This window comes from Grammomys surdaster, unplaced genomic scaffold, assembly GCF_004785775.1.
Source record: "Grammomys surdaster isolate TR1022 unplaced genomic scaffold, NIH_TR_1.0 142, whole genome shotgun sequence".
Lineage (NCBI taxonomy): Eukaryota > Metazoa > Chordata > Mammalia > Rodentia > Muridae > Grammomys > Grammomys surdaster.
In genome coordinates, this window is record NW_021604600.1 from 2,937,399 (window position 1) to 2,962,080 (window position 24,682).

At 50.2% G+C, this 24,682-nt stretch overlaps 1 protein-coding gene and 1 pseudogene across 1 annotated transcript in view; one reads left to right on the plus strand and one right to left on the minus strand.

Moving 5' to 3' along the window:
* The window catches only part of Scnn1b (sodium channel epithelial 1 beta subunit), a 25,111-nt gene extending 976 nt beyond the window's left edge, over positions 1 to 24,135 (plus strand). Inside the window, exons 2-12 of the mRNA XM_028764274.1 lie at positions 3,324 to 3,591; positions 5,643 to 5,833; positions 15,877 to 15,980; positions 17,568 to 17,731; positions 18,006 to 18,113; positions 19,767 to 19,884; positions 20,830 to 20,905; positions 21,099 to 21,156; positions 21,858 to 21,919; positions 23,101 to 23,176; positions 23,279 to 24,135. Of these exons, the coding sequence (XP_028620107.1) occupies positions 3,324 to 3,591; positions 5,643 to 5,833; positions 15,877 to 15,980; positions 17,568 to 17,731; positions 18,006 to 18,113; positions 19,767 to 19,884; positions 20,830 to 20,905; positions 21,099 to 21,156; positions 21,858 to 21,919; positions 23,101 to 23,176; positions 23,279 to 23,659 (1,606 nt within the window). The 3' untranslated portion in view covers positions 23,660 to 24,135. The remainder of the gene's footprint in view (positions 1 to 3,323; positions 3,592 to 5,642; positions 5,834 to 15,876; positions 15,981 to 17,567; positions 17,732 to 18,005; positions 18,114 to 19,766; positions 19,885 to 20,829; positions 20,906 to 21,098; positions 21,157 to 21,857; positions 21,920 to 23,100; positions 23,177 to 23,278) is intronic.
* Positions 13,049 to 14,882, minus strand: LOC114618451 (annotated as a pseudogene).
* Positions 24,136 to 24,682: the final 547 nt, after the last annotated feature.

The following is a 24,682-nucleotide window of genomic DNA, read 5'->3' on the forward strand; positions in this document are numbered from 1 at the left end:
CCTCCCTCCCTCCCTCCCTCCCTCCCTCTCTCCTCTCTCTCCCTCCTCTTTCCTTCCTCTCCTCCTCCCTCTCTCTCCTCTTTCTTCTTTCCCTCTCCCTCCTCTCTCGCCTCCCTCCCTCTCTCCTCTCTCTCTCTCTCTCTCTCTCTCTCTCTCTCTCTCTCTCTCTCTCTCTCTCTCTCGTCCACTGAGTACATGAGTACATTTAGTGCTGCCTTGTGTGCATAGATGTAAAACCATCTACTGGAGCACAGGCAGCCTCTTACAGGTCAAATCCCTGAAGAAAACCAATCCCTCTCTCTGAGCAGCCATTAGTTTCTGAGCTCCTCAGCTGGGAGTGAGACTCCCGTAGAAGCCCCTCCCTCTCCCTGGCTGGGATCGCGGCTTGATCTTATGCAGCTTTTGCTGTGAGTCCATGGGTGCAGTTGTGTGTGTCATATCGTAGCAAATGTCATTTTGTCACAGACATTGACTCCCTCTGGCTCTTATCTCTCCACTCCCTCTTCTGTGCAGACCCCCGAGCCTCAGTGGGAAGGGGTCCAGGGCTTATCATTATGCTCTGGGCTCACTAATTAGAGTATGCTGGTTGGCTTCCAATCCCTGGGGATCCACTTCTCTCCAGATCTTCAGTCCTGGGGTTCCAAACTTGCTCTCCCACACCTTTTCACATAGGTGCTGAGGGCCAAACTCGGGTCCTCATGCTTGTGCATCAAGCAGTTTTCCAGCTGAGCCATCTCCCCAGCCCTTCCACATCTGTGGCTACACCTACGTCTATAAGCCACATTCCGTGGGATACACCTATAACCCCGGCATTCAGAGGCTGAGGCAGGATGATTCCTGGCCAGCCTGGGTTGTACAGCCGGGTACATAATAGCTCCTGGTGTTAGCAATGCTGCATTTATGTATTGCATGTGTGTTTATTGAGTATCTACTGTATGCCAGACACCGTTCCACATGGTGGAAATCTTATCAATGAACAGAACCAAGTCCCCTGCCCTCTATATAACCTGCCAGAGGAAACAACCATTAGGATTTTTTTTCCATATTAGACCCAGATAAATGGCTCATCAGTTAAGAACTACTCTTCCAGAAGACCTAGGTTCAAATCCCAGCACCCACATGACAGCTCACAATGGCCTGTAACTCCAGCCTTGGGGAAGTCAGTTCCCTCTTCTGCCCTCTTTGGGCACCAGGCATGCACATAGCAAACAGACATACATAAGACATAATTTTTTTTTAAAGGGTGTTGGAGGCTGAAGGGACAGCTCAGTGGGTAAGAGCAATTGTCAGTTTTTCAGAGGATGCAAGTTCAGTTTTCAGCATCCATATGCAGTTCATAATCTATAACCCAAGTTCCAGAGAACTCGAAACCCTCTTCTGACCTCCACAGGCATTAGCGAGTGTGCAGTGCACATACACACATACAGGCAAAACACTCATGCACACAAAATAATAATGTCCTTTAAATTTTAAGACCTACATTTAAAAAGATTTTTCTAAAAATATTGAATTATCACTTTGATGATTAAACACACACACAGACACACCGTGCTTGTACTGATTGTGCTTTGGGAACTGGTGTGATTCTCACGTGTACAGCCCTTCCTGAGGCAAGCACTTCTGTAGCAACCCCAGGGCACCAGTGAGGAAACACAGGCTCAGGGAGTGAGCACACTGTTCAACCACACAAGGGGAAAAGCTTAGAATTTGTCCCGAGGCCTGGTCTAACTCCAGAAGGGCCACTTTGTAACCATCCTTCCATGCTGTCTCTTCCTCACACGATGGGAAGGCTTCAGGGTGTAAAGACAAATAGACTTTATCTAGTCAGGGTTGAGGACAGGTCGGTGGCCAGTCAGTAAAAACTGTCTCAAGGCATGAGCAGAAGTTAGCCAGAAGGGGTAGAGATGCAACTCAAGTTGTGAATATAGTGTGTGCAAAGGGCCTGGGGTAAAACAGCCTGACAAATTCAAGACCTGAGAGACAGAAGATACTCTTGTCTGAAGGAAAGTTCTAGAATACAGTTCACACCTTGTGGTCACCTTCACGAGCACCAAATGTCCCTTTGGCTTTTATATTTGTGCATGCATTTATTCATGTGTGTGCTGCATGTGTAGTGCATGTATTGCTACATGTGTGTGCTGCATTGCTGCATTGTGTGTGATGCACGCATGTAGTGCATGTGTGTGGTACATGTATATGATACATGTGTGTGTTGCATTTTTGTGCTATATGTTTGTGCTACATGTGTGTGCTACATGTGTGTGCTGCATGTGTGTACTGCATGTGTGTGATCCATATGTGTGATGCATTGTGTGATGCATGCATGTAGTGCATGTGTGTGGTACATGTGTGTGGTACATACATGTGTGTGCTGCATGTGCGTGCTGCATGTACATTCTATATGTATGTGTGCAGGAATTTCTTTCACAAAAGCTGGCCTCTCTGATTCTGACACAGATATCCCTGGCATGGCTAGTTTTCTCCCCTGAGGATCTATCCCTTTTACAAGGACTAGTCATTCTTCCAACATGGAGCTCTTGGGGAAGAGAGAACAGAGAAGCCACCCTCTCAGTGGCTTCCACCCCCTCTCCATCCTGAAATTGGTCCTGGTCCTCAGGTCACAGACATGCCCCTCCTCTCTCTTCCCTCTCTCTCTGCCAAAAGGGGGGCTTCCAGTGGAATTTTCGAGTATGACTTCCCTCCTGTTACTGGAGCCCACCAAACCTGAATTCCAATGTCAGCCCTGTCCCTTATCCCTGAACTCATCCAAGAAATCCAAGAGGCTTCCAAGAGTCAGTTGCTTTGTCGGTGTGTGGGGGTGATGACAGAATTGTGGCAGAGGGCAAAACAAAAGAAAGGCCCTCACATCAGACTCATGACACATGATCAACAACCAATTCCTCACTACAACAGGTTTTCATGGCTGCCCCGGCCACCATCGCCTGGCACATGGCAGACGCTGAATAAGTATTTGGTGACTAGGTGAACTGAATGGACAGTGGAGAGACCCGTGGATGCAATGGGAGGAAGGTGGCATCTCAGTGGCACCTAGGGCATCACACAGGCTGGCAAGCACTCTTTCGCTAGGACACATCTCTAGCTCCTTAAGAAAGAGTGAGGGAGGATGTCACTAAGTTGCCCATGGGTTTGAACTTGTGCTCTTCCTGCTTCAGCCTCCAGAAAAACTGGGATTCAGGTGTACATCACCAGGTCCTGATTTGGTGACAAGTTCTTACTACACTGGGGTACAAGAAGACCCCAGGTTCCACACTTTCTTTCTGTGATGGCTCCTTGCCCACCTGACTCAACCTTTCCGCACTTAGGTACTCCAAGGTCAAGCACTTGCTGAAGGACTTGGATGAGCTGATGGAAGCGGTCCTGGACAGGATTCTGGCTCCGGAGTCCAGACACACCAACACCATCACTACCCTGAACTTTACCATCTGGAACCACACACCCCTGGTCCTTATTGATGAGCGGAACCCTGACCACCCAGTGGTCCTCGACTTGTTTGGGGACAACCACAACAGCAGCAACACGGCCCCAGGAAGCACCTGCAATGCCCAGGGGTGCAAAGTGGCCATGAGGCTGGTAAGTTCTGCAAGCACAGACCAGGACACGGCCATCCAGAGAGTCTGGTGACAATCTATTTTCATTAATAACCTAGGATTTGCTGAGAGACCCTAAGATTTGGGGGGGGGGGGGGGGGGTGGGAGGGTGTGTTTGCATGTATACCTGTCAAAGGTGAGTCAGAGGACAATCTCAGATGTCATTTCTCTTTAGGCAAGGCTGGCTGACCAGCAAGCCCAAGAGATCTGCCCGTTTCCACCTCCCCAGCTCTAAGATGACAAGCAGTGTGCCCTGGATTTTTCATTATTTTTAGATTCATTTTATTTTATGTGTATGAGTGTTTGGCTTGCATGTGTGTCTATGCACCATGTGTGTGGTTGGTACCTTATGGAGGTCTGGAGAGGGCACTGGATCCCCTGAAACTGGAGGTATAGGTGGGTGTGAGCTGCCCTGTGATGCTAAGAATCAAACCTGGATCCTCTGGAAGAACAAGCGCTCTCAACCGCTGAGGCATCTCTTCAGCCCTCACCTGGATTTTTTGTGTGAGTTCTGAGGATCCAACTCTGGTTCTCCTACTTGTGCTACAAGCATTTAACCAGCTGGACTACTCCGTGAGCTTTAGAAGCACTCTTTAAAATGTAGAAGTAGCTGGTGTGTTAGTCAAGATTCTTGGATAAGAGTAACCCAGCTTAAACTAGTTTAGGCAAAGCAGGGAGCCATTGGCGCACGTAAAGGAGATATCCAGAATTAGCTGGGTTCAGGCATGGGTGGATCCAGGTGCTCAGGGGCTTTCGTGGGAACTAAGTGCCCTCCATCTCAGCTCAGCTCATGCTCTCTCCTGGCTGACGCCTCAGCAATCTCTCCCCACAGCTCCTCTTTCCCACTAGAGCCACAAATGCTCTGGATTATCTCACCCTTAAAATAATCACAAGCTACAGGACAGCCTCCAGTGATTGGCCAGTCCTGGATCATGTGCTCCAGAGATGCAGAGACGTCATTTTCACAAGGACCTGAGTGGGGGAGGGGGCACACAGTTAGAGGCAAAAAAAAAAAAAAGAACCAGCACCCACACTGAGGCCAAGGTGCTGCTGGCTCATATAGTCCCTGTGGGAGAAAACCCATCTGGTCTGGGATCTCCCAAAGCTCTATCCGTACCATGGATACTATTTAGACCAGGCTTCATCCCTGGAGACCCCAAGGATGTAGTTCGGGGCTGGGCCTAGAGATCTACACTGTCAGCAGCTTCTCCGGTTACTCTAAGAGTCGGCCTCAGACAGGGGCAAGAATGGATGTGCAGTCTCCCAAGGGGCAAGTGTCTGCCTTGCATTGGCACATGGTCACAGCCTCTAAAACCCACCCCACTCCCACTCAAACCAGCAAATAGCCTGCTGCCTAGGAGCAATGCCACACTTAGGGTGTGGTCATGGGTTACCTATCTGAAAATTTAGCCCAAGCCTGTCTGTCCACTACCTCTTGGGGTGAGCCCTGTATCTGTGTGTGTCCCTGTGTGTGCCCACATGGCCCTGTGCGTCTGAGTGTGTGTCTGTGCGCATGTGTCTGTGCGTGTACTCATATGAGTTTGAATGTGTCTGTGTGTATGTACCCATGTGTGTTTGTGTCTGTGCCTGTATGTGTTTATGCATCTGAATGTGTGTGCTTGTGTGCCCACGTGTTTGGGTGTGTATGTTTACTCATGTGTATCGGAGTGTGACTCTTTTGTGTGTCTTTGTATGCCTTATAATGTACATGTAATGTGTCTATATATGTGTGTCTGTATGTTTGTGTGTCTGTGTATCTCTGCATGTGTAATGTATTTGTGTATGTGTCAGAGAGGAGCTATGTATCTGTACATGTGTCCTGTGTTCATGCCTAAGAGTTCCAATGAGGGCTGTGTATGACTAGCCTTGAGTTGTCTGAGGTGATCTCCCTGAGCATGCATGAGCTAGGATTCTAACACATTTACCACCACCAGGGTGAAGCCACAGGGTAGATAATACAGTGCTGCCATTCCTTCCTGGGTTCCTCGGGGCAGTGGCCTTCGTGTCTTCAGGAACCTCTCTTCCATTTCACAGTGCAGTGCCAATGGGACTGTGTGTACCTTCCGGAACTTCACCAGTGCCACCCAGGCGGTGACTGAGTGGTACATCCTGCAGGCCACCAACATCTTCTCACAAGTGCTTCCCCAGGACCTGGTGGGGATGGGCTATGCCCCTGATCGCATAATCCTAGCCTGCCTGTTTGGAACAGAGCCCTGCAGTTATCGGTGAGAGAAACTCCTGTCCTCTGCCCTGACAGACAGAATGACTTAGCAAATGACTTAGCAGCCTGACCCACTAAGGCTCAGACCCACCCAGATCTAGAGTAGCTCTCTAGAGCACACAGGCTGATCTATATGCCTAAGCGTCTTGTTGCAGCTTGCTGGAGGCACGTCTGAGACATCTCATGACACTGGAGAGGGAATCACTTTGGGAGAAGTCAGCGAGGAAGGCAGATAAGGAAGGAGGATAAGGATCTTCGAGGATTCAATGACTGTGGGTGAAGCCTGGGCAGACCTGATTCATGGGAAGACGTGCTGTGGTGCACAAATAGAACCAGAGTTGTCTTCCCTTGACAGAGGGGCCAGGCCTTTTATAATGTCTCTATCAGCCAGGCTTGGCTATTGGCCACCCCAGGAACAGGAGCAGCCTTGAGTCATTAGCTTGCAGCTCCCAACAGCTGGGGGATAGATGGTGTGGTGGTGGTGGGGGTGGGGGGGGTGGGGGGGGGGGGGGGGTGTGTGTGTAAGAGAGGGGGGTGGCAAGGAATTCTTGGCTACACACAAACAACCATCTGGTGGCATATCTGGGTGGGCACCTGGGATTGCCTGGCTTTTGTTTTCTGAAACAGAACAAGCATTTCCCCACGTTTCCCAGCTGCTGTGAAGGACATATGTCAGGTCCACACTAGCATGCAGAGCGAGGCTTATGGGGCTCAAAAGCTTCCTCTTCCCTACAGTGCCTCCTCATGTTGAGAGTGGCAGAGCGAGGGTGACAGCGACCCAGAAAGTCTGGGGACCTTCCAGCTTGTCCACAGAGTCCCACCTCTGTTGCCTGGGCATGGCAACTTGTGCATCTCCTGGTCTGAGTTCTCAACTCTGCTGCTGCACAGGGGCTCCTTCCTTAGGACATAGGACATGCTTCCAGGTTCATCTTGCAGGGACAGTACCTACACCCTGAACCTTCAGGAGGCTCAGTGAAGAATAGGCTGAGAGCTGTACTCTGTCCTCCCCTATATGCAGATGTACTGAGCAGGCATTTTGCACATGGTGTCAAGCAGTTGTCAATCAAACCAAATGTGATGGTTCAAGCCTGTGGACAGGAGGACCAAGAATTCTTTGGTGCCTCTCTCTGTGTCTCTCTGTGTGTCTCTCTGTGTCTCTCTCTCTCTCTCTGTCTCTCTCTGTCCCTCTATTTCTCTCTGTCTCTCTTTGTCTCTCTGTCTCTCTCTGTCTCTCTCTCTGTCTCTCTGTCTCTCTCTCTCTCTCTCTCTCTCTCACACACACACACACACACACACACACACACATACACACACACCCCACAGGTAGGATAGCATCAATATTCCATAATGCAAATCAGAATAACGGTGGTCCCCATGGGTGTAATAATCACAAGATAGTGCCCCACTGATGGGGCAGGTCTGTCTTGAAGCAGGTTGGATTTCAACTAATTATTGGTATTACTAAGCCCACATTTGATAAGGAATTCAAATTCATTAATGATGCCATATTTAGTGGAGTCTATTCTGAGTGCTTTTCATATATGAAAGTATAATTCACCATGGCAACAGGCCTATGAAAGGGTGCTATTTTCCCCACGACCCCCAGAGAGATTAAGTCACACTGCTGGTGAGTGGCAGAGACAGAGGTCTCTGTTATTCATAGATGGAGCTTGAACAACCAAGCATGGTGGCAGATGCCAGTAGTCTCAGCAGGTGAGACAGGCAAAGCTGGAGTTCAAGGCTGGGCTACATAAGGCCCTGGAAAGAAAGAGAGAGCAGGTACAGGAGATCGGGGGGGAGGAAGGAAAAGAACAGGAAAGAAAGAAACCAAAGGTATCTGTCCTTGTCTCTTCCTGTCCATTCCTTTCAAATCTCCTGAGCCAAGCCTCAGGAACAGAGGCCACCCAGCTACTTATCACAAAACCATAGCCAACCTACACCTAGGCTGCCCCTTACTCACACAGCTGTTGGCTACCAGCTTCCTGAGCGGAAACTGGACAGGACTGTGCTCCTTGACTTCCACCGTCCTGGGCTCCTGACGCCCCATCCCTGCCTGCTCACTCTGCTTCTGTCCCCTCTGATGGGCATATGAATTCCTCAAAGGAAAGACCTAGTGTTAGGAGCACGCCCTGCAGCTGCACCGGGCCATCAAGCTGCCTCGAGTTGAATACCAGCCAGTGCTGTGTTTGTTTCAACATTCCACTTAGCATCTTTCTATGTGTCTGTCTGTCTGTCTGTCTGTCTGTCTATCCCTGCCTCTGTCTCTCTCTGTGTCTCTGTCTCTCTCTCTTTCTCATCAATTCCTGTCCTTTTATCAATTCTGCAATTGTCAGTCAGACAACATTTGCCACAGTAATGTCCAAGTGGCTGTCTGAACACACCAGCACCACAGTCATCAGAAGGGCCCTCTCGACCAAGGCAACTAATATTGCCAGTCACCATGTTTCAGAACAGCCAGCCAAAGCTTGTTTCTCTTAAGCTTGCTCTTGGGAGCAATATAAGACACCTTAGCTTTCTTAGTCCGACCTCTGGGTCTCAATAAGCTGAAGGCTGGACCCCTTTTAACTGTTGTAGTCGGACCAAGTACAAGACCCTTCCATGGTTTATCCTGAACCTTGACCTCAGCACTCACTTTAGTGTCTGAGGACTTGGGGTCCTTGGTATGGCTGTGCCCATATCAACAGTACTCAAACCTCATTCACATCCTATGAGGGTCTTCACAAAAAAATCTACATCTTGGCAATGGTTCTACTACAGATGAGAGATCAGACAGTTACTTAGTGTCTCTATGCCTCAGTTTCCTTATCTAACAAATAGGGTGAGTGAAATGACCTCACAGAGCTCATGGGGGATTTAATAAATTGGCCTACGGTAGAGTGCTTAGAACTGAGCCCCGCACTGGGGACCAATTCTCACCACATTAAAAACAAATAAGCTGATAGTGGAATTCTTTCATATTTGTTAAAAAGTGGCAAAGATGGGGGACTGAGGAGATGATTCAGGGGATACCATAACTTCCTATGCAAGTGTGAGGACCTGAGTTTGAATCCCTGAGACCCATGTAAAAAGCTGGGTCTGGTTGTACATGCCTGTGGCCCCAGCTCTAGGGCCTTTCTGGCTCAGCCTGACTCCAGGTTTACTGAGACTGCTTCAAGGGAATAAGGCAGAAGAGGATAGCCAACATCCTCCTCTGGCCTCTCCTGTGAGCAAGAGTGCACATGTGTGCACACACATGGGCACACATACACACACATATAAACTACACATACACACATGCAAACACATACTCCGTATATGTAAACTACACATACCACACACACACATATCATACACACACATATACCATACACATACATGCATGCATGCACACAGATGCACACCAATGCACAAATATATACCACACATATAAGCCACACATACCATATATACACACATGCACACACATATAACACACACACACTGCCAAAAACAATGCATAGAGCTCTTTGACCCCAGTGGTCTCTTTTCGTAGCATCCTGTCTCACAACTGTAATCTGTCAAACTAAGGCTATGAGTGTGGTGCAGGTCATGGGCGGAGCACCTGCCTAGCGTGTAAGAGTTCTGGGCCAGAACCTAGCACCACAAAAGCAAACTGCAAAGAATGCAAACTAGCATATCTCTAGGAAGGAAACAACATGCTTTGTTCTGATTGTATCCGTTTTCCCATGTGACATCTTCCTGTCAAGGACTCCATCCCGGAGCACAGGTGGCATCGAGCATGGATTCTCCTTGGTAGGACGATTTCTCAAGCTTCTTTGTTGGGGGTGACCTTGAGTGCTTCAGAGAACTGGTTGAATGTCTTGTCGGAAGGCCTGGATGTGGGTGGACCTGTTTGATCTTAGCAGGGGTGATGGGCTCAGTCAAGTCTGAGTTGGTGGCGCATGATGGCCAGGTTATAGCACCCATGACATCATCTTCCATGCTTGGGTATCGCCTGTCCTTATTCTGGAAGTGAGTCACATGATGTGATGGAGAGGCAAGTGGTCACGTGATGTGGGGGAGGGGCAAGTAGACTCATGGATGTTAGGAATCTAAACTTGGGTCCTTATGTTTTGGCAGCTAGCACTTTGCCATTTTTCCTACCTCCACCCCACTTTCCTTCCTCCTCCTCTTCTAGATATGTTGTACAGTCTGGTGTGGAACTCCTAAGCTCAAGTCTCCAGAGTATCTGGCACCACGAGTGAGCAAGAGTGTTCCTGGATATCTCCCGGTCATTTCTGAAAGCTTGCTGGCCTCTACTTGGCTCATGTCCCGGGAAACATTTATAGAGGGGACTCTTGTTCTGAATCTAGAGGGTATCAGGGATGGGCACAGCCTCACTGGGTGGCAGGCATTACCAACAAATGAATAGTTGGCACAGATGACAACCCGGAGTGCAGCCTGCGGGAAGGGACTGGCCACACCCTGGCAGCCTCTACTCCCTTCTGGGCTGCATCTACCCAAGACAGTCACTTGGGAACACTATGTCCTCATGGCCTGGGGCGAAGTCTCTCCCTTCAGAGCAGGGCCTGGCTGCAGCCTGTTTGCTCTGCTCTTTGCCTGTGGTCTTAGCTGTGACCCACACAGTCGCTGTGGTGCCTGCTCAAGGCACCTGTTCCCCTTCAAGCCTTTGCCAGTGCTGTGCCCCCCATCAGGATATGACCTTTCCTTTCCCACCTACAAGAATCCACCACCTCTTCCTCATCCTTCGAGTCTCACCTCGGGCCTCACCTTGGCCCAGACACTTTCCCTGACCCACCTCCTCCCCACCTCCTTCGTCTATCTCTCTAGTGTCCTTATCACATTATTTATTCAACAAATATTTACCAAGTGTCTGTGTGCTGCTGCATTGTGTGCCAGGCCCTGGAAACCGAGGTGTGGACAGCGCTAGCCAAGGGGCTTTTCACATCACAGTATGCAAGGCATCTTGCCCTCAGCACAGTCCTGGAAGGTAGCAGCTGCTGCATTTTTGTCCTTGGGAGGTACTAACAGATGGAGAAAATGATGCCGGGAGACACTGGGGACATCTTCACACTCACTGAGCTAGGAAAGGACAAAGCCAGAAGTCAGTTCAGGGCCGACGACTCTGAGCCAGTGCTCTTGACCTCTGGCTGTCACAGATCAAGGTCATGGCTCCTCTTGGGCTCAGGGTCCACAGCAGGGGCAGCAGATGGGTAAGCGGATAAAGTGGGGCGATTCCCCAAGTGGAAATCTGAGGGGAGAGGTCCATTCCTAACTCCTCTTCATAGTTAGCTGAGCTCCGTCACTCTGCTTGGGGCAGGGGTGGAGACTGAGGAGGTCTCAGGGGGAAATGAAACTGAAGGAAATGAAGAAACCAACTATTTGATGGGCTGGTTAGATAAGGTTCTCTAGACACAAGGACCAGCCCTGTGCAGAGGCCTGTGTTTGCAAACATCTGGAGTGGTACTCAACTATAGTGAATGAGGGGGCAGAGCCTAGGTAAGGGAGCCAGTGAGCATCATGGATCCTCTGGAGGGTATGAGAGGGGTGTGCCTTGCCCAGTTCAGAGATGGGGGACAATGGCCCTGACACTGCACGGCAGGACAGAAGGAACAAAGGTTTTGAAAAACAAAGGTGAAGACGGGGCTTCTGCAGGGATTCTAGTGCAGGATGGCTGTCAGGGAACAAAGGGAACGCACAGGAATCCTGAGGAGCTTGAACCAGAGACTGAGCCTTAGAATAGGACAGTGCCTAGGACACGCTAGTGACAGACGAGATGACTCAACGGGTAAATATGCTTGCCCCAAGCCTGATCATCTGAGTTCAAGTTCTAAGACCCACATGCTGGAAGAAAATTGACTTCCACAAGTTGTCCTGTGGCCTCTCCACGTATGTCTCCCCTCCAAAAAAAAAAAAAAAAAAAAAAAAAAAAAAAAAAGTGTAATTTCTTTTTAAAGTGCATAGGCTGGGGCATGTTTGAGGACAGATGTGACAGAGAGCTATCCCTTGCCTGTGCTGTGGTGTAAGCTGCACTGAGCAGCCCTATCCCATTTTCCAGCTGCTCCGGCTCAGTGCCCACTCTAGAAATGTTTGTGGGGCCAAGAAAGGCCAGCTATTGCTCATCCTCCTTACCGTTTAGGAAAACCAAAACCCAGAGGTTACGGCAATGCAGCCCCATCCAATGTTGGCCTGGAAAGCCAGGGGCAGCACCTAGGTAGGATTCCTATGTCTGCTCTCGGCCATGCCAATATCTTCTTACAGCTCAGGGCTAAGGCAGAGGCTGAGAGGACTTTCCCATGAGTGAATGGGAGAATATATTGGTTATCCTAGGACCAAGTGAGACAGTGTGCTCAGAAACAGCACAGGCCTGGCCCTAGAAACTTCTCAGTAAACACCACAGGATGGAAGGTTTAAGACTGGAACATTGGTTGAAATTTAAATTTCTCACATTTGGTGGACTTACCCTGTTCTGTTTTGTTTTTAATAAATATAAAAGAACAGTGTAGATAGATAGCCAGTTGCTGGTTTTGCTTGGGGCAGTTCTTTTTGCTTTTTATTTTGAAAAAAAAAACTTTTAAAACACTGCATTTATTTATTTATATTTATTTATTTATTGCACAAGCCTATGCCCACACGCGAAGGTCAAAGAGCGACTTGTGGAAGCCAGTGTCGAGCACCCCCCCCCTCCAGTGTGGGTCCTGGGGAATGAACTCGGAAGGCCAGGCTTATCAGCAAGCACACTTCCTGGATGAGGCATCCTCAAACCCCTTGAAACTTACTTTCTTTCTTTCTTTCTTTCTTTCTTTCTTTCTTTCTTTCTTTCTTTTTTTAATTTAAGACCTTTATTAACAGGTACTTGCAGGGGTTTTTTACTTTTTTGAAAAAAATCAAGTTGTAAACTTTATTACAAATTAAAAATGAAGTTCTTAAAAATCTCAACTTGACCAGATATGAAACAATTTAAAAACCATTAAAAGTGTACTGAGAAAAACCAGGCCCTTTTTTTTTCTTAAAAAACACGTTTGTCATTACCAAAAAGAGACATCTTTAGGTAAAAGTAATAGAAGCCCCATGCTGCATAGATAATGCAGATAGTTCTAATGTATCTGGTCAACGGGCAAAAGCAAGCACATAAGGTCTTCATCCCCATTCGTTGTTCGTTTCTTACTGCTGGAATTTCATATTCATTTCTTCTTGTTGAATGACCAAACGGATGGTGGTAGAGACAGTAAGCCGGCATTTACTCAGCCCCGCCCTGCTCAGCCTCGGGAGCGGACGAATTCTCAGCTGGTGGATCGGCTGCTTTTGTCTCTTTGCCATCCTGTGGTTTAGAGTTCTCTGGGTGTCTGCCTTGGTAATTGAAGTTGCGGCGATACCGATGTTGAGGTGGCTGCTGACCTTGGGTCTCATCTCCTTGATTTTCTTTGTCCTCTTCACTGCCATCCTCTCTAGGCTGTCTTCGGTGAGGAGGGCCCCTGCGGAATCGTGGTCTGTAACCCCGATACATATTCTGTCTCACTGGTCTACCTTGCTCTCCTGCCCCCTGGTTGTCAGCACCCTCCATCACTTCTCCTTCCTTACACAGGGGGGTTGGAATACTGTGATCGACTCGCACAGGGTCTCCCGCATATAGTAAGGTGGGAACCTTCGCCTGGATAGGGCCGGCGTTGTTGGGCCTGGCCTTCAGGAGCGCTTTCCAATCCCTCGTTCTTTTCCCCACTCTCACTATTCTGGTTATTTTGCTGGTAATTGCATGGAGGACCCCTACGACGTGGATAGTGTCTATAATGGTTACGGTTGGCTTAGTATTTACTGCCTTGAACTGGAACTCCACCAGGGCCTGTAACATTTGCTGCCTCCGCACCCTTTTCTCCTTCAACAACATCAAAGTCCACAGTCTCTCCATCTCCTACACTGCGAAGGTACTTCCTGGGGTTATTCTTCTTTATGGCAGTCTGGTGTACAAATATGCCTTCCTTGGTGTCATTCCTGTTGATGAAACCATATCCGTTCCTTACATTGAACCATTTTACTGTTCCCAAAACCTTCGTTGTGATGACCTTCTTGTCCTCGCCGGCGGGAGGGGGGCGGGGGGCGGCTGCTGGGTCTCAGCCTCCCTGCTCATGGTTGCAGTGATGGTGACTGGGGCCGGTGGCGGTGGCGGTGGGGCTCTAAGGGCTCTCTGGGGTCCACTCTCCGCTCTGAAACGTGCTTTCAGTGCTACTTCTGAGGGACATGAGAGCATTCACACCACAGAGCAGAAGTGGAGAAACTGCTCAACCCCCTGCTAGGGTTACAGGTGTGAGCCACTACACCCAGCTTGTGGTTTTCCTTTAATCAGTTTTTTTTTTAAGTGGATAGGACTGTATATACATGCGTACTGTGTATACTTATGTGTGCCCACATGTACTGACGGTGTGACCATGTCCTGCTACTACTACACACAGTGAACAATCGAGGCCCCTCCACCTTCCAAAATATTTATCTTTCATGGGTTTAGAAACTTCACTTCCAGTTTTTGCTGTAGGACTGTTTTGTTTGTTTTGTTTTGTGTTTTGAAACGAAGGCTCACTACATAGCCCAGGCTAGTCTTAAACCTTCCTAGGCACCCTGAGTGGCTGGCTGTCGGGCATGCCCTGCCCCGCCAGCCAGCCCTGTTTTCTAGCTTATGTAAAATGTGTCATGCATTGTCAGGAGCTGCCATCACCCTGTTGTGCTGTGCTGCACAGCAGCTGACCTCTCTGTTCCTAAGGGATGGTTCTGCCACCACTCATCCCACACTGCACTTCCCAGCCTCTGGGGACTCATCACCCACCCTCCCTCTGTGCCCACTCCCAGGCCCTGGCAACACTGTTCCTCCTTTCCAGCCCTTCACTCATTTATGAAATCCTCTTTGTAGCTTGCACACATGAAGTGATTGTGCAGTTTGATCTCATACACTGTGAATTTTGAGTTTCTGTCTCTCTACAGATGATTTCTCTTTTTTTCTGTGATATTGTATTTACTGAAGGAACAGGGTTACTAACACTGTCAAGGTCCCCACCGTCTACATTTTTAATGACTGTCTGTGGCATTGTTTAACACATCCTCCAGACTCCAGTTCTTGATAACAGTAAAGACTCTGTCCTGAGATATGGGGTTTGTACAAGGCTACCTCACCTTTAATTATTACCTAGACCAAATTGGAACTGTATTTTAATTTTGTTATTATTTGTGTGTGCACACACACATGCATGCATGACTGCCATAGTATATCCTCGGAGGTCAGAAGACAACTTTTGGGACTTGGTTTTTCTCCTTCCCACCATGGATCCTGGGAATCATTCTCAGGTTGTCAGGCTTGTGTGGAGTGAGATTTTCTTATTAAACCAAGAGACACAGTCAAACGAGACATAGAGGACTTGCTAACCAAATACAATTAAACAACTACTAAAAAATTATTTGGGTCTTGGTTTAAATAAACAAATTGAAATAAAAACAAATTTACTATTTTTGAGACAGTGGAAATTGGAACTGTATATTTAATCAACAGCATTGAGAGATTTTGCTGATAGCTTTGAACATGGCGACAGCATCATTTTATAGAGCTCTTACATTTAGAGGGATGCAGGAAGCCTTCTCAAATCCAGGCAGAGCGGCACACACCTAGAACCCCACGAGTGCCAGAGGATCCCAGTCCCAGGGCAGCCTGGGCTGCACAGTGAGGAAGTCTCAAAGCCAAAAGCAGAAGGGTCAAGACAAGGCCACATCCTTTTGAAGGTGTAGACTGAGGCAAGCATCTGGGAACATTTCCTCTTCACAAGCCTCAAAGGCTAAACCAACTCCAGTCAGGAGAGACTCCCTCCCTTCCTCCTTTCAGCCTTCTGGGAGTCTCCTGGCTTCCACAGGGGGATGGACAAGAAGGAAGGAGCTGATCTGCCACTTAGCCCCTCCCTTCTGCCTCCCCTCTGAAGTGTATGGAAGGTGGAAACTGCCCACTCCCCTCTTCAGCAGAGCAGGGCAGTGCCCTGGGGGAGCCTTCTTCCCAGAGGAAGCTCCCCCACCCTCCTACCTTCCCTGTTTCTTTAGGAACTTCACACCTATCTTCTACCCTGATTATGGCAACTGCTACATCTTCAACTGGGGCATGACAGAGAAGGCACTTCCTTCTGCCAACCCTGGGACTGAATTTGGTGAGTTTGGGTTTGCCTAGGAGATCTATAAGGTGCTACCGCATGGGGTTGAAAGACTCTCTGATATCAGGTGTGAGACTGAGGGTTAACCTAAGGTCAGCACAGAAACTCTGAGCCTCTCCTGAGCCTCCACTGTGAACCTGGAGAGGCCAAGGCCTTTATGGGTCCTCAGCTATGTGCTAAGAGAAGCCTAGAGGGTGTTTTCTCAGCCAAGAACCCTGGAATGGAGGCTGGCTTCTTCCAGACAGTGAACCAAGAGGTAAGACCTAGGACTTAGCCCCTCTCTCCTGCTTCCTCTCTGAAGTAGATGAACAGCAGCAGCAGGCTGTCCCCTGTTCAGCAGGGCAGGACAGATGCCCATTCCACTGTGCTGTCCTTTAGAGGAAGGCTGGTGGAAGCTGGCTGCTGTGGCATACTCCTGTAATCCCAATGCTTGGGTGGCTGAAGTAAGACAATCACAAGTTTAAGAACAGCCTCAGCTGCAAAGTAAGACCTTGGAGAGACAGAGACACACACCCAGACATCCACAATGGCAGGAGGATAGCACACAGTCTCAGGCTGTAACACTTCTAGTCATCACAAGGCAGGATGGCCTTCCTTGATCATCAGGGCCACTGGCCAAGAGGGGACCACCGAGCCACCTTCACTCAGCCCTTGTTAGTGAAAATAGTCAACAAACTGCTGGGCCATTCACTTGAGAGACAGTGTGGTTAGGAGCCCAGCAAATCCATTACCTCCCAGTGTGACCTGAGAGAGGTCCCTTACCTCCTTGTGCATCAGTTTGTTTACCTGTAAAATGGGGATAATTATAGTATCTCATGGGCTTTTGTGAGCATCCAGTACAATATTTTATAATAAAGCACTTTATAGCCAGATATAAAGCCATAAGCCTGTGATCCCATCAAGCAAGAGGCTGAGACAGTAAGATCACCTGTTTGAGGCCAACCTGGGCTACCTAGCCAGATCCTGTCTTAAATAAATAAGCACATAGTATGTAGAAAGTGCTCAGTGAGTGATGGCTCAGATCAGACAGAGATGTCACCCCAGGATCCCAAGTTCAGGGCTGTGTGTGAGGGAGCAAGTCTTTGCTTCGAAACCAGGCAGCCTGGCAGGAAAACAGTCTGAGAATAAGATTGAGGTGAGGCAGGCACCGGGAGGGAACGTTCCAGAGCTGGGAGAGGGCACACGGGAGGCTCTGAGGCTTTGAACAATCAGGAAAGCTGCTGGAGGAAGTGATACTAACTGCAGCCTGAAGAAAGAGTGGAAAGGTCCAGAAGAAAGGAGAGGGCGGGATCAGCATTCCAGAAGGAGGGAAAAGCGGCTCAGAGGCACATCAGGAAGGAGCAACGCCACTGGATGGGGAGGATGAGGTCACATGTCATGTGAGTGGGGTAGGATAGGCAGCATGAGTGGGCAGGTCGTGCTATGTAGACGGGAGACTGCAGGTGGGGCACGGCACAGGAGACCAGGAAATTGTGGGCCCCAGAGAACGCCTTGGCTGAACAAGGCTTGATCGCTTGGGTTGATGCTCTCCCTCTCACCTCGGTATACACAAGCTCAATAGCCCTCGCTGTCCTTCCCCAACAGGTCTCAAGTTGATCCTGGACATCGGTCAGGAGGACTATGTCCCCTTCCTTGCGTCCACAGCCGGGGCTCGGCTTATGCTCCATGAGCAGAGGACGTACCCCTTCATTAGAGAAGAGGGCATCTATGCCATGGCAGGAACTGAGACATCTATTGGGGTGCTGGTGGTAAAGACAGGGCCCCCGGGGCAGCTTGAGTGGGGAGGCTGAAGGGAGAAGCTCCCCTGTCCAGGTTGCCCTCCCGTGCCCAGAAACTAGAGTTCATGACCCCAGCCCACCCTTGCTCCGTGCAAACCTCAGTACCTGGCAAGGCGCTGACCTTTTGTGCCTTCCAGGACTTGCAACTCCCCAGCCCTTTGCAGCATCCATTTGGCTCCATGGGGGCGGTACATACATACAGAAGGGGCTACCAGAGGTCTCCATGAGCCACTTCTCTCCACAGGACAAGCTGCAGCGCAAGGGGGAGCCCTACAGTCCCTGCACCATGAACGGCTCCGATGTTGCCATTCAGAACCTCTACAGTGTCTACAACACCACCTATTCCATCCAGGTGGGAAGACTGTGCAGGCTTGGTGACCTTGGGGCCCTGTCCCCTTGACCTTACGAGAGCTGAACTGGCTTGGCCAAATCTTGTCTTTCTTATTTATCTACTTATTTGAGACAAGGTTTCCCTACGTAGCCCAGACTGACCTGAAATTCAAAATACTCTTTTCTCTGTCTCTTCAGTAGGGGGATTACAGGCATGCAGCACCAGGTAGACATGGCTGCATTTGTGTAAGTGGTGCATGGGACCATGGTGCTGCAGGGACCCCAGGGCCCAGGGCTAGCCACTCTTACATCCCATTGGCAGGTGTCTCTGAGGGGATCACCCAGGATGGAACTCTCATTGTGTGTGAGATTCAGTGCTGATGGTTTACATGCTTTTCCTCATTTGATCTCTTCAGTCCCTCCTCTGTGTTAGCAGTATGCCAACGACAGCAGCATTTATGAGTGTACTAACTGCAGCAGGTTGGCCATATACTTTAGCAAGTAATTTACATGTGTTGCATCCTCGAGGCGTCCCTGGGATGCACATGGTTTTATACACATGGCTCTTGTGTAGGAGGGAGGAAAACTGGGTTTCACAGACCCTGAACTGAATGTGCTGCAGGCACAGGGTTGAGGGTAACACCTGTTTTCCAGATGAGAGACTGAGGTCTGTGTGAACCACTCGCCCAAGCCAGAGCTACTCTAATGCGATACCTCCTCTGACTCCCACTCTGTCTCCTCCTGACTACACCTCTGAATGGGCTAGTCAGCCCCACCTCCTGCCAGTAGGGACCTCAGTGGTCCCTTGGGGAGAAGAGGTCAGATGTATTGGTCTGGAGGAGAGGGTGCAGGGGAGGAGGGAAGGAGTGGACAGAGGCAAGGAGTAGACATGGGCTGGAGCAGGAGGCCATTGTAGTCAACACTTCGGACATGTTCATGAGGGAAGGAGCAGGTGTAATAGCTGCTTACCAAGCGCTGTCCTGAGTCCTTCAATCTTGGAAGGCGGGTATGACTAGTATCCTGTTTCTCCATGAGTAAACTGAGGCTCACAAGTTAATCATTTGCTCCAGGACACATTGCTGGTCCATGAGTGAGCTGAAACCAGATTAGAATGACCTGAACCCCGTGGACACTGGAGCTTTCAAAGTGTCCTCACTACAAACCAGTTCTAAGGGCTGGGGACTCTTATATCCCCTCTACTCCTTCATTCAGCTCTGATCCATTAAAGGTCACTCCTCTGCCCCCTTGGGTATCTCACCCCATCCCACCCCCTGTCATAAGAAAGCAGATCTGAGCCAGCTTGCTTCCATCTCTCCAGGTCTCTGTGTACACAGACCTCAGAAGGGTGCTGACACGTCACTGGATGAGCTGTTGGCTCACTTACTTGAGGCGGGCCACCCGTGCCCATGCCATCTACAGGACCCAGCTTTGGAAGGAGGGACTGGGGCTGCTGGGATCTGGACTGTGTCCCTGTTCAGGCACCAAGAAGCTGCTGTGGGGTCCCATCTGTGAGAGCAACCGTGACCTGCCAGCAGAGCCTGTAGCTGCAGCTGTCAGCAGGCCACGCCTCCTAGCCTCCAGCTCTCTGTCCTAGCTGTAACTTCTCTGGGCTCCTTCTTCCTGGTACTGGAATGGGACCATCCCACCATATCTGAGATCTGCTTTGCATCCGCAGGCCTGTCTTCATTCCTGTTTCCAAGACCACATGATCCATAACTGTAGCTGTGGTCACTACTTGTACCCATTGCCTACTGGGGAGAAATACTGCAACAACAGGGACTTCCCAGACTGGGGTGAGTATAGCACAGGAAGACAGACAACAGTGAGGGAAAGCCCCTAGCCAAGGGGTCTCTCCCCAGTCCAGGGGCTTCTCCCTGGCCCACAAGCCCTCCCCCAGGCTCCCTTCCCAAAGAAACTTCTTTCTCCTCATCTTGATTCCATGAAGTACATGCTTGAGACACATAGCTGGGGGGATGACCTGTCCCTCTAGGCATGTGTGTGCCATGCACATCCCTGCACACACGAGCCAGAGAATGGGGCTGCTAGAGAGTGCACATAAGAAAGGCATGGCTGTGTCTCCATGCACAGAACACTGTGCCACTGCAGTACCTGTGTGTGCTCATAAACAGGCACCTTGCTTCCAGTGTTTGCATGTGTGCATGTGCACACAAAACCATTAATCCATTCTCAGCATGTGCATCGATGCATGATGGGAACTGGGCTGGAAGGGAACACTGAAGAAGCTGCCATTGTGGTATGGTTTCATCACAGGACGAATTCGCAGTGGGTTTCCACAGAGCTGGAACCTGAGAGTGAGGGTCCTGGGGGATTAGAGCCAGTCTATAGATGCACTTAGTAGTCGTGGGTCCTACCACCAATACAATATACAAATGAGGAAAACATACATTTATTTGTTTGCTTGCTTGCTTGGTTTTGATCACTTACCCTTCTGTACATGACCCTAGAAGCCTTCTTCTGAGGTAGGATGAGGAGGGACAAAGGAGAAGACACTCTAACCTACTGAGTTGTATCTAGGATGTTTAGGGATAGCACCCAATGCTGGACTGGGGCAAGATGGCCAGGGGGAGGGGTGGGGTATGGAGCAATGATTTTAGTAACAAGGGACTTAGATTGAGTCTCCCTTGGGTGACCTAGGAGGAGAGCAGATGCTCCCTGGGGGAGGGAAGACCCCTGGAAGCATCCCTCCTGGCTCCTGATCACCTCTCTCTCCCATAAAGCCTACTGCTACCTAAGCCTACAGATGAGTGTGGCCCAGAGAGAGACCTGCCTCAGCGTGTGCAAGGAGTCCTGCAAGTGAGTGTGTCCCAGGGGTCTGTGGGTGCTGGAGGAGCATGGGGTGCTGGGGCCTGCGGGTGCTGGGGTGAGGGCACAGGGTGATGGGGCCTGCGGGTGCTGGTGAGGAGGGCACCAGGCTATGGGGGCCTGCAGGTCCTGGCGAGAAAGGCACTGGGCCATGGAACAGCAACAGGGCTGGCTTCTCTTCCAGTGACACTCAGTATAAGATGACCATCTCCATGGCTGACTGGCCATCCGAAGCCTCTGAGGTGAGATGTTGGAAGGCCTAGCTCCTATCTTTGTGTTGAGAACAAGTCTGGGACTTTAAAGAGGGTCTTCTCCCTCTCTCCCCTCCATCTTTCTTTCCTTATCCCCTTCGTTGGTCCCTCTCTCCTTCCCTCCCTCCCTTCTTTCCACCCCACCAATATTCTCCCAGGCACCATGCCAGGGACAGGCATAGGCTTCCCTTTACCAAGTCCACAGCCCAGTCAGTGAGGGACAACATATACATAGAAATAAGATCATTTCAAGGTCTAGGCCATGAGGGACAGAAACAATGGGAGCAAACAGCAAGAGAAAGCACTTCAGAAAGCAGGTCAGGGAAGGCCTCTCTAAGGAGCCATAGCCAGAGGCAGAGCTGGCCCAGGCCAGGCAGGGAGGATTCTGGGAAGAAGGAACAGCTAGTGCTCTGGCCAGAGAAGGGAATGAGCCTGAGACATATCTGCCTGGGTACAAGACAGCTGGAGAGCTGAGCCCCTCCTCCCTCTCTCCCTCTGACGACAGCCAGGCTTTCTGTGAGTGTTGGATGCTCTCAACTCAAGGCTCAGGCTTCTGGAAGGTGAAGGCTGCTTTCTGCCCTGGCCCAACACTGCAGGGGTTATGTTTTGTGTGTGTGTGTGTGCGCACGCATACACATACATGGGCACGCCTGCACATGTCCTGTTCTCTCAGCTGCCTTCTTGGGTTCTAGGATTGGATCTTACATGTCCTGTCTCAGGAGCGGGACCAGAGCTCGAATATCACTCTAAGCAGGTGAGGCTGGAGTGTGGCCAGGGCTGGTGAAGGCAGAAAAGGGAGGAACCAGTGCCCTGGGCAGGGTGTGCACATGGAACGGCTCCCCAAATTGCTTTTGCTGTTCAAACCAGTCCAAGACTAGAGAGGAAGGGGGATAAGAGGGAAAGAAAGGCACCTGAGGGCTCAGTGTCTAACAGAGGGCCCCCCTTTTCATGTGTCTGCACCTCTCCGTCACCCCAGTCTTCCATTCTTTAAAAAAAAAAAAAAAAAGATTATTTGTGTGTGTTATATATGTATGTAGGCACACCCATGCCATGGTGTGTGTGAAGATCAGAAGACACCTTTGTGGAGTCAGCTCTCTCTTTCCTTCTTTATATGGGGCCCTCAGACTGACTCGGGCTACTGGGCTCCTGTGGCAAGCACTTTACATGCTGAGCTGTTTTCCCCAATTTCCAGCCTTCCATTTTCCCCATCCACCCACCTCCCCTCCATCCATTCAACACAAATGCTCTGAGTGCAGGAAAGACAAGGTTTATACCACCAGGAACATCAAGCTGAGATGCAAAAAGGTCTTCCAGCCAGGAAGGTCTTCCACAAATGCCTCTCCCTTAGGAACAGGGAAGAGCCTTAGTGTGCCCCTGAGACAGGGAGGTTGGGGAACAGGTGACATCTGAGAAGTTAAAGCTGTTTCCAGTCAAGAAGAGTCTGAGATACCCAGGGAAAAGATGTAATTTGGGAAAGGCCTGGAGAAATGGGACAGCCCAGCCTTTCCAGAGACTCCCAGTGTAATGGGGAGCCACTCCTCTGCCACCCTCTCAGCCCCAGGTGCCCTAGTCACCCTGCTTGAGGCTGCCACACTTCTTGGGTGTGTAGTGTATGGGAAGGGCTACCCTAGGCTCAGGGAGGGACTTCAGAGTAACCTCTGGGACTATCTCAAGCCAGAAGGCCCTTTAGGAAAATGGCAGACAAGGAGGAGAAAGAAAAGATCCACGGGACAGGTGCTGAGCACAGATGGCTCTGAGGCCCAGAGTAGGAAAGGCAGTAATTCCAGGTCTGGTTTGAATCTCCCCAGTCCTGGGATCAACTCAGGCTGGAGGTGAGCAGGGTGCCATGCAGTGCCCTTCCCAGGGGTGCATGCATTGCACCCATCCCGGGAGGGATGACAGCCTGTGGTCCCACTGCCTTGCTGCCTCCTGCAGGAAGGGTGTTGTCAAGCTCAATATCTACTTCCAAGAGTTCAACTACCGTACCATCGAGGAATCGCCAGCCAACAACGTAAGTGTGGCGTGCCAGTCTTGTGGATCCCTGAGACCCAAGGTGGGGATTAGGGCCCCAGTGCTGGGCAGGACTGGGCCCTCATCTCCCCGTTTCCTACAGATCGTGTGGCTGCTCTCTAACCTGGGGGGCCAGTTTGGCTTCTGGATGGGGGGCTCGGTGCTGTGCCTCATTGAATTTGGGGAGATCATTATCGACTTCATTTGGATCACCATCATCAAGCTGGTGGCCTCCTGCAAAGGCCTGCGCAGGAGGCGGCCACAGGCACCCTACACTGGCCCGCCACCCACTGTGGCTGAGCTGGTGGAGGCCCACACCAACTTTGGCTTCCAGCCCGACACAACCAGCTGCAGGCCCCATGCTGAGGTCTACCCTGACCAACAGACTCTGCCCATTCCGGGGACTCCACCCCCCAACTATGACTCCCTGAGGCTGCAGCCGATGGACACCATGGAATCGGACAGCGAGGTGGAGGCCATCTAGATCCGTACCCCCACCCAGCAACTAGTGAACTTGAAACTGAGGGAGTTACAGCCATTGCCAGTGCCTTGTTTTATTAGGCCTTGTCCGAAGAGCCAGTGCACAGGTGCCCAAGCCAGAGCCCATGTCCCTCTGGTCAGCCCCAGGCTGAGGGGTGCATAGAGTCAAGATGTTGGTACCAGAATACTGAACTTGTATCCTTTTCTGGCCCTTGCCCACCCTACCCAGTCTTTGCTTTCTGTTGCCCTAGCAGACAGGATCCAAAGACCCCTAGAGTCCCTGTTCTGATGATAGGTTACTTCCTTATCTGTTACCACCTCAATCTCCCAGAATCAGTGACCTTGCACTAGTTGACATTGGCTGACCTCTGTTAGCAGACTTGGGGAAGGGGGTTTGCAGATCATAGGAAGGCAGCATCAGGTAAGAAGGCTTCACAGAGGAGCCCATGTTGTGTTTAGAAAAATAAAGAGAGAAAACACTGGGTGGAGGTTTGTTCTTTATCCCACTAGGTAGCTGGGGTGCCCCGGAGCATGTCTGGGGCGTAGAATAGACAAGCACGCTGCCTTGAGAACCAAGTGCACTCAGGCAGGCCAGGAATCCTGGACTAGCTTGGGAATCGTGCACGTCCTTCCTTGTTGTCCTCTAAAGCATTGGCCCAAGGTCCTAAACGGACTTCAGCAAAATCAGGCATGGGGCTGGAAGGCAGACGCGTGTAATCCCAGGCAGAAAGATTCAAGTTCAAGACCAGCTTGTAGTACATAGTGAGACTGTCTCAAGAAACCAAACCAAACCAAACAAAAACCCCACAAAAACCAGTAAATGTTCTCTAGCACCCCAAATAATTCAGTCTCTGCTTCTGGGGGCCTCTTAAGGCCTTCTCCAGGCTGACATTGGTCCCTGACTGGGTCATGTGCCTATCTCTGAGCCACTGACCACTGTGATGTAATCAGCATGGTCAGTGATAAACTGGATAAGCTGCTCAGATTGGCACACCCAATTCTATCTGCCCAGACCTGAAGCCACCAT